The sequence below is a fragment of the Canis aureus genome, chromosome 14, assembly GCF_053574225.1.
Source record: "Canis aureus isolate CA01 chromosome 14, VMU_Caureus_v.1.0, whole genome shotgun sequence".
Lineage (NCBI taxonomy): Eukaryota > Metazoa > Chordata > Mammalia > Carnivora > Canidae > Canis > Canis aureus.
In genome coordinates this window covers 31,684,388-31,701,775 of record NC_135624.1, presented here as the reverse complement: position 1 = coordinate 31,701,775, position 17,388 = coordinate 31,684,388, and the positions used below count along the sequence as shown (strand labels likewise).

At 36.0% G+C, this 17,388-nt stretch overlaps 1 protein-coding gene across 6 annotated transcripts in view; it reads right to left on the bottom strand.

The window, feature by feature from the left end:
* Nucleotides 1-17,388, bottom strand: part of EFR3A (EFR3 homolog A) — a 105,531-nt gene that overhangs the window by 53,577 nt on the left and 34,566 nt on the right. For 3 of the 6 annotated variants that reach the window (XR_013351855.1, XR_013351856.1, XM_077847271.1), the window contains exons 2-7: nucleotides 14,768-14,844; nucleotides 10,187-10,314; nucleotides 8,691-8,841; nucleotides 6,596-6,717; nucleotides 2,953-3,102; nucleotides 2,249-2,386 (exon numbers count right to left, since the gene is read on the bottom strand). Coding sequence is in view for 4 of the 6 variants with exons in the window: in XM_077847271.1 (XP_077703397.1) it covers nucleotides 2,249-2,386; nucleotides 2,953-3,102; nucleotides 6,596-6,717; nucleotides 8,691-8,841; nucleotides 10,187-10,314; nucleotides 14,768-14,844 (766 nt within the window). In the remaining 2 variants the exon portion in view is untranslated. Of the gene's footprint in view, nucleotides 1-2,248; nucleotides 2,387-2,952; nucleotides 3,103-6,595; nucleotides 6,718-8,690; nucleotides 8,842-10,186; nucleotides 10,315-14,200; nucleotides 14,340-14,697; nucleotides 14,845-17,388 lie in introns of those variants that run through there. The other 3 variants (XM_077847272.1, XM_077847273.1, XM_077847274.1) reach the window with 3 other exon arrangements.

Below are 17,388 nucleotides of genomic sequence, written 5' to 3'. Positions count from 1 at the left end.
CAATTTATTTCTAGTTAATGAATGACTACAAAAAAATAGTTCGTAAGTAAGGAAAACTGATCTGGGAAATTACTTCCAAAAAAATGCTTTAGTTTGACAGTCAAGCAGGTTTTTTATTTCAATTATTATTTGATCTAGTAAGGAAAATAAATTATTTAACAGAAATTTTGAATATCACATTTTTAATAAACAGTGAATATAGCAGGATACATTTTTAAGTATTTAAGAATAGTACATAAAGAAATACTGTTTTTCCTAAAAAAAAAAAAAACAAACAAAAAACTGCAGGTTTAAAGTCAAAACCTCCTAAAATGAGTCATTTATCATTAAAAGAAGCTGTAAAATGCCCCTGAAGTTAAAAATGTATCATGACTCTTCTATAAAGTTCAAAACCACTTTGCTAAAGAGGCAGAAAACTGAACTTTATTTACCTCTTCAAACATGGTACCATTTACTTTTGATTCTTCCACCTTGTCCAGAGTTTTATTACAGTAACCTCGTAACATACTGGCCCTGGCTCAAATCCATCCTCATAGCTCATCTGATTAACTTTCTCAAAGGACAATTATGGTCATTTCACATCTTTGAGCTAAAAGCACGAATTCCATACAGATTTAAATATAAAACTATAAGATCCCTAAAGTGTGGCTTGAACTATCTGTCATTTTACACTAACCTTTCAACTCTGATACTCCAGTTAATGGTATCAACTAATCTGTTTCTCAAAATCCACGTCTCTGCCTCTCCTCATGCATCTCAACCAGCTAAAATCTGCTTATCCACCTAAGTATCAAAAAAGATCACCCCCAATAACCCCAATTCAACATGAATTCTTTGTTTTGAACTGCTACAGCACATTTTGGCCCTTTCTTATAACCTACATATTGTATTAAAATTACTGTGGATGTCAATCATCCACCAGAAGTTTGCTGAGGACTAGGAAAGCTTTATTTGTGTATATAGTCTCCAAAATACCTGGTATCTTACTTAGGGCATTTAATATTTAATTAGCTCATTAACTAGCAAATATATAATTAAATATTTAATTAACAACTTAATTAACTAACACATGATCAAGATTTAAGGCCATCAAGTTCTACACAATAAAAAACATAGCCCACTTCAGGTTACCCACCTCAAGTACAGTTAATTTAATAGTCTTTTTCTTCCAGGATCACTCTCTAGATTTTAAAGGCCTTATATATTACCTCTCAATTAATAAAAGTATTACGATAAAAACTGGAATTCTAATATTAAATCAGCAGGTCTGGACACTAAACAATAAATCTTTAGTTACCTTTAGTTATATCTGACATAATTTTGATTATTTCCTTACTAGCATTTCCATAAGCCCAGTCATTAAACAGATTTCAATTTTTCTTTTTTGGGCAGTGGGGGAAATCACAGATTTTTTTGGATACCTAATGATTCTCGTAATTTTAATATAATTTTGTGGTTTATAGACTCTTATAACTAAAGCTCAACTTTAAACCCAAATATCTGCCTTATATAAAGAATTCTGGGATGTTAGACAACTTTATATATGCTATAAAGACTTTATTACAGTCAGGAAGGGAAAATGATGGGCAAATGATTAATAAAAATCAGCAAAAATGGCCAGAAATTACAAAATATTATGCAGTAGATGTATCATCTGATAATTGAGTTAGAACACCAAAAGAAGCTTGACAACAAGTCTTAAGAGATAATATCTCTGTGGAGAAACTCAAAGTTCACAAATATATTTTCCCTGAGGGGGAAACAGATATACCAATAAGACAGTCAATACTCCTGCTCTGACCAGTCACAGATATAAGGCAAAATTTAGAGAAGTGAACATGCACTAAGGTAGTCTGGCCAGTGGAGAAAGCCAGTCAAGAAACAGAAGCCAGGGACTAGAAGGAAATGACCATAGAAGTTACTAAACAAGATGTATCACACTAGGACACTGTTAATATTTTACTGTGCATATGCATTTTAAATGCTGGCAGTAGAAATTCACGATAAATGATACTCATACTATCAAGCACATGATTGTATTTCATTTTTAAGGGGAAAAAGCTGGTGTAGTGGTTGAACAGCGCTCAAACACATGATGTTGGGTTCACTCCTGTACTCTCCCTACAATGCTACTACACTTTCCAGTAGTAATGCACGCATGCTCACAAAAAGTGTCCTCTGTTAAGTAAAGGAACACAGAATCAGTATGGCCCAGCCACAAATAACCAGGAAAATACCAACTCCTTACGCAAAAACTGGTCTAACAGCATTATTCATGTTCCCAAAAGTCGCTCGACCCAGCAGTTCTCTGAAACAGTTTTCAGCCAGCACAGCGGGATTCTCTTCTTTGTCAGTTGCAGAAGGGGAAGGAGGAGGACCTGTACGACTGGGGGGGAAAAGGGAAATGAAGAAAGCTGCATGCAAGAACTCTAGCACCAGTTCTAACAGCTAAAAGAACAGACTTGACTCAAGAAATGTTAAAATGTTTTCCTTTTTTCCCAAAATACTTAAGAATAAGAAACACAGTCTAACCTTTTGTTTATAAAAATGACAAAGCAATCATTATTATCAGTATTCTTTTGGTTACTTCTAATTGCCTAAGAAAAAGCATCCAGGATCTCTAAAGAATAACAGATGTTCAGCTATAATTTGTTTCACACATTTGCTACTTTTAGTATTAATTCAAACAGCATTTGGATGCTCAATAACAAGCAGCAAGTATAAATTTATTCTAAAAGAAATAAAACCTTACATGTATGAGTAAGAATATGTTGTCTACTAAGCCTAGAAATGAATAATTTTTTCAGAAAGGGCACATATTTAAACTCATTCAAGTTTACGAGACCACTATTTATACAATACTAAAGATAAAACTTGCTTATCCTGACAAGCAAACACAAATACACATATACAAAAGTAACCACCCTCAACCCTAATATCTTTATCCAATACCTGTCAACCTCTTCTATCTTCTGCATGTTAAACAAGAGGGATGGAACTATTTTATCCATATGCTGGGGTTCCCAAATGGTAGCCCGGAGTTCATCATTAACTGTTTTGCGAACCACTCCTTGAATACCTCTGATTCCAGCAATTCGGATTCTATAAAAAAGAAAAAAATAAATCCTAAGAAAGATTAAACAAGTCTGACTGTTTAGCTAAGAGAATGGATGCCAAATAAATATTGTTATTTCAAGTCAACAAAATGAAAATAACAGAATAAATCTAAGAAATTAAAATCTCAAAAATCTAAGACAGAGATATGGCAGTTCCAAAAGAGATTTACTTTATGTTTTTGTTTTTTAATTTTTAATGTAATCACTACCCACCCCACTCCCCCCAGCTGATGCAGGGCTCAACCTCAAGACCCCAAGATCAAGAACTCTATGCTATACTGACTAAGCCAGCCAGGCATCCCAAGATTTACTTTGAATACCATCTTTTAAAAATCAGCATTTTAAAGTTTAAAGGGGCCATAAAATATAATAATATCAAGTCTATTATTATTTTTCAATAAAAAAGAATTTAATCAAAAGCATTAAATTTTCCTAAGGGGATGATAATAATTCAAACCAGTATGAACTAGATTCTCTCCATGTCTTGCCCAGGAGTCTCGTCTCAGAAGTGAGTGGAAACAGGATTTCACTCTTCCTCAACACCCTTCAGTGCTTCCTCTTTTTCACTGTTTCTCTCCAAAGGCCTCTCACTTCCCACAGTCCACACGGATGGAAGACTAAACAGGTTCCCATAAAGGTATTGTGACAAATGAGAACTATCAAAATGGGAGTACAGATAACCTCAGCCATTTTTAAACATACACACACGTATGTGTATACATATACATATATATATATATATATATATATATATATATATATATATATATATATATACACACATACACACACACACACACACACATACACACACACGTATACATATATCACATATATGTATGGCTGAAAATCTATCCACACAGGGAGAGAACCTCTCCTGCCCTTGATTATCATTTACCGCCTTTTTTGCTACTACTGGAAATATTCACCAACAGAGGTTTATTCAGCTTACCCCGCATAGTCTTCTAATAGTTACAGGTTTTGAAGAATGAAAGATATGGGGAAGGGGGTGACCGTGCTTTACAAACCCATGAGGACATAACATAGGCATTCAGGAATGGCAACGGAGAACAGGATAACAGGATAATGAACAGGTAAGAAAGTGAACAGGAGACATAAAGACAGATTTTGCCTATCTGGAAGCTGTGTCTATACATGTCACTTGAGAGACTCTCGTACAGTTATCACAAGCAGGCAAGCCTAATATTACTGTTGTGGTGTCTGCTTGGTTAGCCTGCTGTTACTCCTTCGGTGATGAAAGGACCAAGCATGAGATGGCACGGAGCACACAAACAAACAAGGAGGGGGCGCTGATACCTCGTGGTGACACAGAAGCCTAAATGGGAGGGCAACAGATGGTGATGGAACGATCTATAGCTACTACAGATACACAGCTGGCACCCAATTCAGATCAGGATCTGGCCTAACCAATATATTCTAGTCATGACTTTAAAGGAATTTTATAGTTTCCTCATCAGTAAAATAGAATTTGTCTTGCCTAAAGCACAGGAATGTTCTAAGGACTTAAAGGAGTTAATGAGTTAATTTACGTACAGTGGTTAGCCAATGAAGTATTAAATAAAATAAACTGGCACACAGTAATTAGTAAGTGTTGGGTGTTCCCGCTATCATTATGATGCTAATGATAAGTGCTACCATAACTAAAGGCTGCTTAGGAAAATAGAACTTAAAATTATCACATACAACTTTATAGGTGGAAACCATTTCTGCAGGGTAAATATGTTAAGAAGATCTTAAGTTTTCAGCCCTGTTTACTAGCCCCCTGAATTCTATTTGATACAGTTTTGCTGAAAATAAAGGGAATGATAAGTAACTAAGAATCTAAAAAAGGAGTATTAATATGCTAGAAGAAAATCAAAAGGACTTTTACTTACAACAAAGCAGAGAAAAAAAATTGAACCCTGTATATTAAAAGCATTTTAGCTCACTCATTGATTTGTTTCATAGCGATTCAAACAAAATGCCATTTTGGAATTCATATATCATATAATTCTGGAAAGACCCAAAATTGGGAAAAAGTACCATAAGGCTTTTTCATTTATATTTAGAAAAATTTCAAGTTTCTTTTTGTAAACATTAGTCAAAAACATTGGGTGAAAATATGTTCAAAAGACAAGATCTTTCACTAGGGGGCAGTACATACCTAAAAATAAGACATCTTAAGTAATTAATTTTGAACTTTTTTTTAAAGGTTTATTTATTTATTTGGGGGGAGGGGAAGGAGAGAGAGAATCCCAAGGAGACTCCCCACTGAGTGTGGAGCCCAATCTGTGGCTTGATGCTAGGACCCTGAGATGATGCATGACCTGAGTAGAAATAAGAGTTGGCCACTTAACTGACTGAGCCACCCATATACCCCTAAATTTTGAGCTTATTAAATATGTCCTTTCATAAATACTGTGGATATCACACTTTTCACCTACAATGGTTTATATGTGAAACTCACTTCAACCAAAATTTGAGAAACACCTGTGTATAGTTTACTACTCTTCATAATACTAAACAAAAAAATACTATATTCTGCATATCTACTGTATTTTAAAAGAAAACAAAACTGTCAATCTTAAAAAAAAACAAAAAAACAAAATATCCTTTTCTTTAAGTAATCTTTATACCTTTTTGCCCCATTAAAAAGTTAATGTCAGCCTCTGAGAACAGGGACAATTTTTTTTTTAAAGATTTTATTTATTTATTCATGGGATTTTATTTATTTATTCATGGGAGACAGAGACACAGGTGGAGGGAGAAGCAGACTCCCGGCAGGAAGCCTGATGTGGGACTTGATCCCGGGTCTCCCAGGATCATGCCCTGGGCCGAAGGCAGGCGCTAAACCACTGAGCCACCCAGGGATCCCCCCCCCCTTTTTTTTTTTTTTTAAGATTCATTTGAGAGAGAGCGAGCGTGTGTGAGCCTGTGAACTGGTGAGGGGTTGGAGGAAGCAGAAGGACAAGGAGAACCTTAAGCAGACTCCCTGCTGAGCACAGAGAGCCCTATCCTGCCAATCCCTGGACCCCAAGGTCATGACAAGAGCTGAAATCAAGAGTCGGACACTCAACCAACTGATCCACCCAGGTGTCCCATAACAGAGACAAATTTTATAAAACATTTTAAAAATGTCCTTTAGGGAGAGAAAAAAAAGATTTTTAATGGTAACTGGAAAAAAGAGGAAATTAGTAAGATAGTTACAGTTATCTCTTCCTTCTAAGGCTCTACACTCATAAAAAAGGAATAACACCATTAACTCTATATGGCCAATACTAAACTGAGGAAAATTCATTATACCTATGGCATGCCAGCGTGTTTGTATCTGAAAACAATTAGTAAATCACTTCTCAGCTTTCTTTCACCGTCTTAAAATATCGTTCTCCATTTGTTTTGATTTGTGTAAACTAACACTATAGCTTGCCCACTAAAAGCTAGTTAAAAATAATAAGTCATAACAGTAAAATAATACATACTCTGTTCGTATTTCTGGATCACTATGACAGGAATGACACATGGCACTGAAGCGAGATACAAAGAAGTCATAACGTCTGTGATAGGATGGTGTGTCTTCTTCAATATTTGCAAATTTGACAAACTAAAAAAAAAAACAAAAACCAATATAAACATGTTAGTGCCTTTTTGAACGTATGAAACACATTTACTTTCATCTATTATTTGGTACATTAACAAGAACTATCAAATAAGCTGCAAATGAAACACATACCACAAATGCCACATATAGATAAAAGGAATTTTTTAATAAACTTGAGAAAATCAAGAATATAGCATTATAAATATTAACTTTAACACTTTAATTCAGTTTCTTTTGAGTGAGTGATCCCACTCTCTAGAAGCAAAGGTCTTACTCTAAAGCTCTTCTCCATTTCCTAGATACTGACTATGCTTCAGTGATAACCTCAGGCCCAAACCTGCAGAAAATTTTATTCTTTAATCATGAGCAGCAAATCTTCCATGACAACTGTGACTTAACACACGAATGAGTAATATTCATACCAATAAGATGGGACATGGAAAGGGAACATAAACTGAAGGAAATGTACACTCAACAGAGAAGAAAATACTGAGATGATAAAATACATTCTAACTCCTTTCTAGAAACAAAAAAGAAATATCCACACATTTGGGAAGTTTCAAATACCCTACCTATGTCACAGACCTGGCCCTAAGGCTCCTTATTATGTATTTTCTTTGTTCATTAGCTTTCCATTCATTCAGTGATATGTTACTTCTGTGTACAGCCCAAAGCAACATATTTTACATGCATATTTAAATATATGTAAACACCTGCTAGGATATGGCTGACAGCTTGAAAGGCTATACCCAAAAGAAGGATTCAACCAAATTTACCAATTTTTTCCTGAAAACTAAACTGAAATAAGGATAGAATCAATGTGAGAAAATGAAATTATGATACCAAAACAATTTAAATTAATTCCACCAGAGCTAAGTTCTCAGTTTTTAAATAATTTTATATGATCCATGTTATCTAGAAAAAGGTCACAAATACTAGACTCGGTTGACATTAAACTGACATTCATTACCTATTGTGTCCCATATTCTGTGCTACGTGTTTTGACATGATTTAATCATTCCAATGGCCCTGTAAGGAATGTATCATTATCCTCAGTTTATAGATAGGAACACTGAAGTTCAAGAGGTGAAATCATTTGTCCAAAGTGACACTTTAATAAGTGGTGGGACTGGCATTAGAGTGCAGGGATTTGACTGGACTCCAATTGTCAGGATTCCCATACTACACACTGACCATGTAAAGTTTCAGAAAATATTACACCAAGTATCCCTGTTTTCATGAAAATAAACCTTAAATTGTATCAGGGAATGCTCAAAAATGTAAATGGGGAAAAAAACACACAGAGGTTTACCTATAATTTGTTTCCCACTTTCTAATATATATTGAAAAAAGAAAAATATTGAAAGATTACTTCTAGATATTGGAATTTCAGGAGTCTTGTTTACTCTTTCATATTGTTTTGATTTTCCTAATGTGCTATAATAAGCATATTACATTTAAATAAATCAGAAGTTTTTTAAATGACCATTAAAATTTTAAATGTTCTGGAAAATTTTTAGAAGGGGAAACTTTATTCACTTTTCACTTATTGAAAGTCGCAAGTAACAACAGAGACCAAATGATCATTTATAGAAGATCATATTGCCTCTGAGTTTGAAGAACTTACTTTATGGCCAACAGATTTCCTGATGCTCCTTACGATTGGTTAGTATCACATATTTCACAAGGAGCAACAGAAAAAACTAGAGACTATTCTTTTTTTTTAAGATCTTATCTTTAAATAACCTCTATATATACCCCAAGTGGGGCTCGAATACACAACCTCGAGATCAAGTTGCACACTCCACTGACTCCATCAGCCAGACACCCCTAGGAACAGTGTTCTAACCACCCACATCTGCGTTGTCTGTCCACATGTCCCTCACAAGAGCATTTTATCAGGTAAAAACATTCTAAGAAGAAATCAAGTCTAGATACGCTAATTAACCTGAAAGTTAGAGAACAGTTTTACTCACAGAATTTGTTCCAAGAACTTGAAGCTTTGGTTCCCCGGATTCTAGCAGCTTTGCTACCATATGAAGAAAGCTTTCTACAAATGGCTTAATGCTTTGAGAATGGCAAGCCATAAGAAGTTGGTCCAACGCCTCCATAGCAATTAAAACATACCTAAGTGTAAGAAAAAAATAATGTCAAAGCATTTCTAGCTCTCTAAATTCTCCTAGGTGCTTTTCATTGGAATAATTATATGCAAATGCGCAGAACAGAGAAAGGCAAATTTAGTAGTTCCCAAGTAAAATCTTATTTCTCACAAACACTAATGATCACAGATTATATAATAACCCTCATGCTGAAGTGTACAAAAATTATGCTGTACTACTCCATTTTCTTCTCCTTTCCAAATTCTTCAGAGCTTCCTTAACATTAGCTTTGTGTATGTTTTTCTTTGGAAACATGGACATCTTCTAATTTCCAGACTTCTAACCATCTATCTTTGTATCTGACCCAAAATAGTTACTATAAGCAATGTGTCTGGGATTCCTGGGTGGCGCAGTGGTTTAGCGCCTGCCTTTGGCCCGGGGCGCGAATCCCACATTGGGCTCCCGGTGCATGGAGCCTGCTTCTTCCTCTGCCTGTGTCTCTGCCTCTCTCTCTCTCTCTCTCTGTAACTATCATAAATAAATAAAAAAATTAAAAAAAAAAAGCAATGTGTCTAAAGTTTCCAATATAATCTGTTTGTAAATCTGAATATAAAACATCACCAGCAACAATAGAGTATCATAAGGAAACATCTAATAAATTTAACCTTACAATTCATCAGATTTAAAGCTTACACTAAAAATTAAAATTGACTTTAGATAACTTTGTTTCAATAATTCTAGATTGCTAAAATGTTCTAAAAGGTAACAATAGAGAAGCATAGAAAACCAGTATCACTCAAAGAATGGACTACTCTAAGAAAACTAGAATCATAAAATGAATATGGAAAACTATTTATAACCCAAATTATCCAAGTTACTACTGTTAAGTATAGAGAATGGATTAAGATGGCAGACCTTTATTTATAGGTAAGTATATAGCTAGCACAGTTCCAAATTAGCACACTTACATTCTCTGGACCTTAATATCTGAGCCTAATGTTCTCTTTTATTATTCTACTACTGATAGGTAAAAATACACTAAAGGAGTCAATTTCTACTATTTCCATTAAAGAAATATTAAAATACCAAAAACTTATGGATGCTTAAGCTAAAGGCAACTCTATTAGCTTGCATGTGTCTATTCTTAAAACATGACCATCAAAAAAAACAAACAAAAAAAAACAAACATGACCATCAGGAAAGTAAAAAGCTGCAAATATCTATGGCATTACACATATCCTCATAAAATATTACAGGGTTTTATCCTCTACATTTTATCTTTGCATGACTAGATGACAAAACAATACATAGAATGATTTAGCCTAGGAGGAGTTCTCAGAGATACAGTATTAAGCAGCAATTAGTTTCCTTACCCAGAACGATGTCTGACAACATCCCTGCTCAACCTTTCTGCTAAGTAAGAACCAATTCGATCCAGTTTCTCTGGAGCAGATACTGCATAAAATGTCAATTTCTCCATGTCTGCTTTAACAAGGCCATCCTAAAAATAAGAACAACAAAGTTATTTTTTGTACTCCTAAGTGTTGTTTGCTTCATTCACATGTCCCCTTTTTGGATTCACGATTAATCCATTAGTTATGCTAAACCTTTCTGGCTATAACCTCCTTACTGTAAATATTTACCATTCTGGATATACAATTTTCAGAAAGTTAAAAAAATGCCCCCACTTAGGCAGAATATTTAAATATACCTTCACATGCAATGAATTATTCTAACACTTTCCTAAATAGAGAAACAGCTCAACTAACTGCAATATGTAGGGAATGGAATGAATTTTACTGAAAAGATTTCAAACAGATTTATTTCAATTTGAAATATTATACTATGCTGTTAAGCCTATTTTACTCCTTTACATATACAACAGTGAACATGTTAAAATGACTCAAAACTTGATTATCATTATAAAGCCTTCTTTTAATTAATAAATGAGAAAGTATTAAGAACTGCATGAATCTCTGCTCAGCCAACCTATTAAAGAAAACAAGAGGCCCCTGGTATGGAACTGGCAAACTCTCATTTGTCTGCCCTCTAAAAGGTGACAGGCGTACTCCTCACTCTTAGACAATAAATCAATGATCAGTCTACATCATCTACTATATGTTGGTCATATATAGTTCATATAACTAAATGTTGTTTAGGACTGGTGGAGGACATGGGAAGGCAGATAGAAATTATATTAAATGGTGACTCTACAACTAAAAATTTTACAATCTGCATTTTCAGCTGGCCCCTCGATGTTCTGTTTTGCCACTGCTCCATCACCAGTCCCTCCTATTTTTACCTACTTGGTTTTCCTCAAACTTGCTACTTTGCCACCTTTCTACCCTCTCTGACATCAAATGAGCTCTTCTTCCTCTCAGAGAAGATGGAAATCATCGGATTAGAATTTACTGGCAAAATACCCCTGCTTTCTCAGTGCCCTCTAGACCAGTGGTTTTCAACCAGGGTGACTTCCTATCCCAGGGCAGTGTCTGGAAACATTTTGGGTTGTCACAGCTGGGTGGTGGGTGTACTGGCATCTGTGGTAGAGGCTTGGCATGCCAATAAACATCCCAAAATGCATAGGCTAACCCAACAGCAAATAATTAACTGGATCAAAAGGTCAAAAGAAGCTGAATTAAGAAACCATGCCACATGCAAAGTGAAAGTGCCCTATTTTTGGAGGACTCATCTTGGAGAAATCAGTTTGCCTATGTTCTTACTATTTGCCTTTCATGGCTCCAATAGTTTAGCCTCTCTCTTTCCTGTTTTTTTTAACCTCTCCTTTTGTATTGGTTCCTACACATCATCAGTTGAATACAACTTCTCTAATCCATTTTTTTATACCTTACTAATTTTGTTGAAGAATAATTAATATACAATAAACTATATCCAAGTACATATTTTGAACTATGACAGTTGTGTATCTATAAAACCACCACTAAAAAACAAAATACAGGGCAGCCCAGGTGGTTCAGTGGTTTAACGCTGCCTTCAGCCCAAGGTGTGATCCTGGAGATCCAGGATCAAGTCCCACATCTGGCTCCTTGTATGGAGCCTGCTTCTCCCTCTGCCTTCTCTGCCTTTCTCTCTCTGTGTCTCTCATGAATAAATAAATAAAATATTTAAATAAATACATACATACATACATACATACAAGATGCAAATATTTCCATTATTTGCTAAGGATTCCTCATATTCTTTGCAGTTCATCTCTTCCTCCCAAGGCAACCACTGCTCTGCTTTTCAACATTATAAAAAGCAGCATGCACTGAAGGAATCATAGTTTGACTCATCTGTGCATAACTTCTCTCACTCAACTCAATGCTGCCTGGGGATGCTTCTCTAACTCACCTGGATAACTCCTCCTCATCCTGCAGATCTCAATGTCCTCCAAAAAGCCTTCAATGCACCCTCCCAAATGTCCTTCAAAGCTTGGGTGCAAGGCTCTTACTATACGTTTCTTTAGCTCAATGTACTTATCCTATTCTATTTTATTGTACTGTTTTTCACTCATTAAATGAATACTCATCAAGTGCTAACCATGTGCCAGGCACTGTCATAGACACTAGGGAAGAACAGGTAAGCAAAGAATTATATTAACTCATTTAATACTCATGAGAATATTATGAAATAGATACTATTTATAATTTCCATTTCATGATGAGAAACTGAGGCACCTGTCCAAGATCACAAGGCTAGTAATTATAAGAAATGGTCTGGTTATTTGTCCCCTTCACGGGATCACTCTTTCAAGGCAGGGACTAGAATATGTAGACCTCTGCACTCTGGGCACCCACTGCCTGATCTGTTTTGGTTATACCACAATATTTTTTTTGTTGGTGGTCGATAAATTAAAATGAATAAAGCCAAATGGGTATGATTACCACACGTATGCCAAGGTTCACGTAAACTTTTTAAAAATCATTTTATAAATCTCCATTTAAACAAATCTTATCCAAATGCTTGGCATTCAATCAATCAGTACCTGACAAAAATAAAGATTCTTTCTACAACCATTCTCTACCTGTCATCACTAATGTAATCTAATCTACGGGTCATCACTCTCATGGTCACAAGTGTTCAAAACTCTCTCACTGCCTAGTAGTTAAAATAGATAAAGCAGAAGCTTTGTCTGTCATTCACATTCCTCCAAAGTCTGGTCTCCACCTTATCTTCAGTAACCATGTGTCCCAGATTCCTCAGGGCAATGATCTGAATATTCAGTCTATTAAATGACATGACTAGAGTTTCAAATCAGAAATTGTGGTCAAGATTACTACCCATCACTCTCTACAATGAGGCTATATAAACCTTTTTCAAAGGTTCTTGATCTCAAATGTACCCCTTGCTTTCTCCTGCACCCTTTTGCCTTTTCTCTTGAGACCCCTCACTTGCAACAAAGAGACTAATCTCACTTCTCCAGATGGCACACATCCTTCAAAGCTCAGCAAATCTCATTTCCTCCGAGAATGCATCCCAAAGAATGCCATCCATAGTAAAACCTCTCTGCTTTAAAGGCAAAAACTTTACCACCTGTTTTACTTAACATTTTGCTTACTGACTTATGCATTGTGATTTAATACTTAGTATGCAGTTGCTTTACATCAGTTAATGGATGGAAAGCTACTAAAGGCAGGTACCATACCTTAGGGCTTTTATCTGCGACAAATTATCCAGGTATCTGGCAGCCAATAGTATGTAAGATTAACCTCTTTTAAATGGCTGAACATTTAGATCAAATTTGATTAAAAATGAGATATTTCATATATCATGAAATATATAAATTAATGTTAAGATAACAATAAGGTTTCTATAATTGGCTATATTTATTTTTTTGTAAACACTTTTTAAATTTTCATGTAATCTCTATACCTAACATGAGACTTGAACCTATAACCATAACCCTGAGACCAAAAATCACATGTTCTGTGGACTAAGCTAGTCAGGCATCTGTCCTGGCTACAATTTAAAATAAGGCAATCAGGGATCCCTGGGTGGCTCAGAGGTTTATCAGCACCTGCCTTCGGCCCAGGGCGTGGTCCTGGAGGCCGGGGATCGAGTCCCACATCGGGCTCCCTGCTTCTCCCTCTGCCTGTGTCTCTGCCTCTCTCTCTCTGTGTCTCTCATGAATAAATAAAATCTTAAAAAAAAAAAAAAAAAGATAAAATAAGGCAATCAAACCTATCTAGTATTTTTTGTTGTTGTTGTTCATATCCATTTAACACTAGACTAAAGGAATCTTGGAAAATTTAGGGCAGTATCAAACAAAATCATTCAAATCCAGCTGCTCTGAAAACAGTAATCTTCCACAATAAAGTAACCAGTATAAAAATTTAAAAGCATTTAAGTAAAAAGAGAACAAACTGCCTGGAATATTCCTGTACCTCTCAATTCTCTTCTGAAAACCGTGTGGACAAACTATTTACTCTTCAGACCTTAGCTTAGATTTCATTTCCTTCAGCCCTGTGTTCTCCAGGCCTACATTAGGCGCCATTCTGACCTACTCCAGGAGTGCGGGGTACTTCATCTCTCTATCACAGCTTCTTTCACACAATACTGTAATCGCCAATTTCCTTGTCTGTGAGCTCGGTAAGAGCAGAAAACCATGTCAGTGTTCACAGTTATATTCTTAGCCTTTCGTTCAAATAACCTGGCACTAGCTCATAAATTTTTGAAAAGTATTAAATATAGGAACTCTCTAGACAAGAGAATACCATCTGTCCATCATTCCAAATGTACATTAATCTATGAAAAGGATCTGAAAATTAGACAAGCAAGCATGGGTCATTTAAAAGTAAGGTGGGGAAAAAGATAAATATAAAAATAGCAGTGTACATGATGAGATTTAGGGGTAAAAGTAGAGAAATGAAATTAGGGAAACCTTAGGGAGGTCAGCAGGGGGGAAGGATGGGTCAGCAAAGAGAAGGATCAGTAGATGTAGATCAAATTACTTTTGGATCTTCAGGGAATATGTTGTCCACCAGGCGTTTGTAGCGAGGACGCAAAGCAGAACAGCAGCAACACACTCCTGTTGAAAAAAGAATAAAATCACAAAGTACAAAGATTACTCATATTGTAAATTGACCCCGAAATTCACGTTTCTGAATATTACTTAGTTACTTCAAATAAAAACTGCAAACTGGTAGTAACAGAGAACAGGAATGCGAATTCCAGTACTAAAATGAAAAATGTCCTCTCCCCTCCCCAAAGACACAGGTCAAAGTGAGTATATATTAATGAATTATTCCAAAGTTTCAAATCAAATCATTTAGGGGTATGTGTGTGCGTGTGTGTACACACACACACACACACACACACACACACACCCCTACCAAGTTCACCCTATAAAGCAAATATATAATCTGTACCCCCTTACTTTCTAATCTTGTGTCCAACTAGCTTCTGTACCCTCCAATCCCACACTCCCATGCCTGGCCCAATCCACTCACAGCCCCAGCCACAGCAATCTTGAAAGACAGTCTGCACCCAGCATGGCTGGTGAAAACAATTAATACGTGTATCTACTGAATTCATCATATAAGGAACTACACTAGAAGGGGAAACAACCTCAAAGCAAAGTCCAGGAATTTCAAAAATGCTCAAAGGCTGCTCTGTAAAGTTTCAGTTGGTATCTTGGAAAGAGCAATGGATTGGGATCCAAAATACCTGGGTTCATTTCGATTTTTTCCCTTAAGTGGCTACATGGTCTTGGGTAAAGCACATCAGCTATCTGGAAAGAACCCCATGTTAGTGAGAGGGATCAGTTTTCTTCTCCTTCAAACTAGTAAAAGGAATGCTGGTCTGGAGCCTTATAAAATTATTTCCATGAAACTGGGGTATGTGTGTCTCTGTGTAAGTGTGCATTTGCATGTATTTAGAAACCAAAACATGGTACGTAAGACTGCTTGAGCTGGAAGTTACGAGAAGTCGGATCTAAGCACACTTCTACTATCTCATTGAGTAAGCTTATGACAAGAGACAACTTCTCCAGATCTCATTTTACTCATTAAGTACATATCACTTACGCACACAGTCATATACCAAATGTCAACTGAGCACCCAGCAATGGGTAAAACAAGTAAGGTTGAGTCCAGATGTGCAGGGGAACAGAGTTAATAAAGTGATAAAAACAAGACAGACTTAAGATGTGTGCAGCATCTTTAGTGATCACAGAGCACTGTGCATATATAATAAGACTTCTAGAAAACAGGTGAAGTACTATTCCCATTACTTTACAGGCGTGAGAAGTGCAGCAGAAGTGACTCAGTAACTTACTCAACAGCAAGTCTGGGTGAGAGTCTGGTGTCTAATTCTGTAACCCCATGTTCCTCCCACAACACCACACAGACTAGTGGTCAAATCAGTCAATACCCAAATACTTAATTTGTACCTACTACATGCCTAAGACCATGCTAGATGCCACAGACATAAGAAAGTGTAAAAGACAAGATCCCTGCCCTTGAGTCTATAAACTTATTTTAAAAATAGTGAATTAATGTCAGCAATATATAGTTGGCACCACATGCTGGTAGTATAAAATGCCATCCATTGTTCAGGATGTTTCCTACTTTAACAGAAGAAAAAAAATTCCAGAGTCCACTGGGGAATTTTTCAGATTAACGAACACCAAAACACCTGAACTCTTTTTTGAATCCAAAAACAAAAACACTGGTCCTATTATTACAGGAAAAGAAGCGGGGAGGAGAGGGAGGTAGAAGCCCAGTAAGCAATTAAAATAGTATTTCTCTATCAGAACCAATATAAAAATACTTCAGATAAATATTAATGAAATAAAATCAAATATGTACTGAGTGGTTATTATACAGAGCACCAAGCTAGGTAATGCAATGATGAAAAAAGCTTGCAACCTGATAAGAAGATTAAGACAAATACTCTGCTAACACTAATGCAAGGCCAAATATAGCACGCTCGAATTGCTACCACTGCAAAGGGACTGAAAAACAAGTCTCACTGCTTCAAGTTCCCCATCAAAATGGAAAATTATGTTATTTTCAATAAGAAAAGATTAAGAGCTATTAGGTTTCCTCACATTGACACTTTTGGATATTATATATTGGTTTAAAGAGGTTTTAGAAAAGATGTGAACTTGTTAATACACACCATATCCAGCTCCTACTTTCAGAAAGCTCAGGTCTACTCACAGAAACATGAGTAAACAGGAAATCGCCAAACAGTCAGTATGGGGTTAAAAGGGTACATGCTTAGAGAGGCCATCTGTCCAGTATCACCCAGTTGCTAAGGAGCACAGCTGAGCAGAGTCCAGCCCAGACGACTTCAAAGGGTAAATGCCACACTATGCAAGTACTAGACAATTTCTACACTAAACATTTTAGCTCTCCACAAACTGTGACAAATGACCACAACTGGAAGACTGAGTCTGACTCCCAGACTAGGAATGCACGACATACAGGGAAGTAATGATCACAGTGACCTTTTCCAGAAGACCCAAAATGAAACAGAAATACCTTCTTGACTACTTACTATACATGAAAAGCTACCTATTTAGAGAAGATACATGAAACCAGAATTAAAATTTTTCAGTTTATTGAGA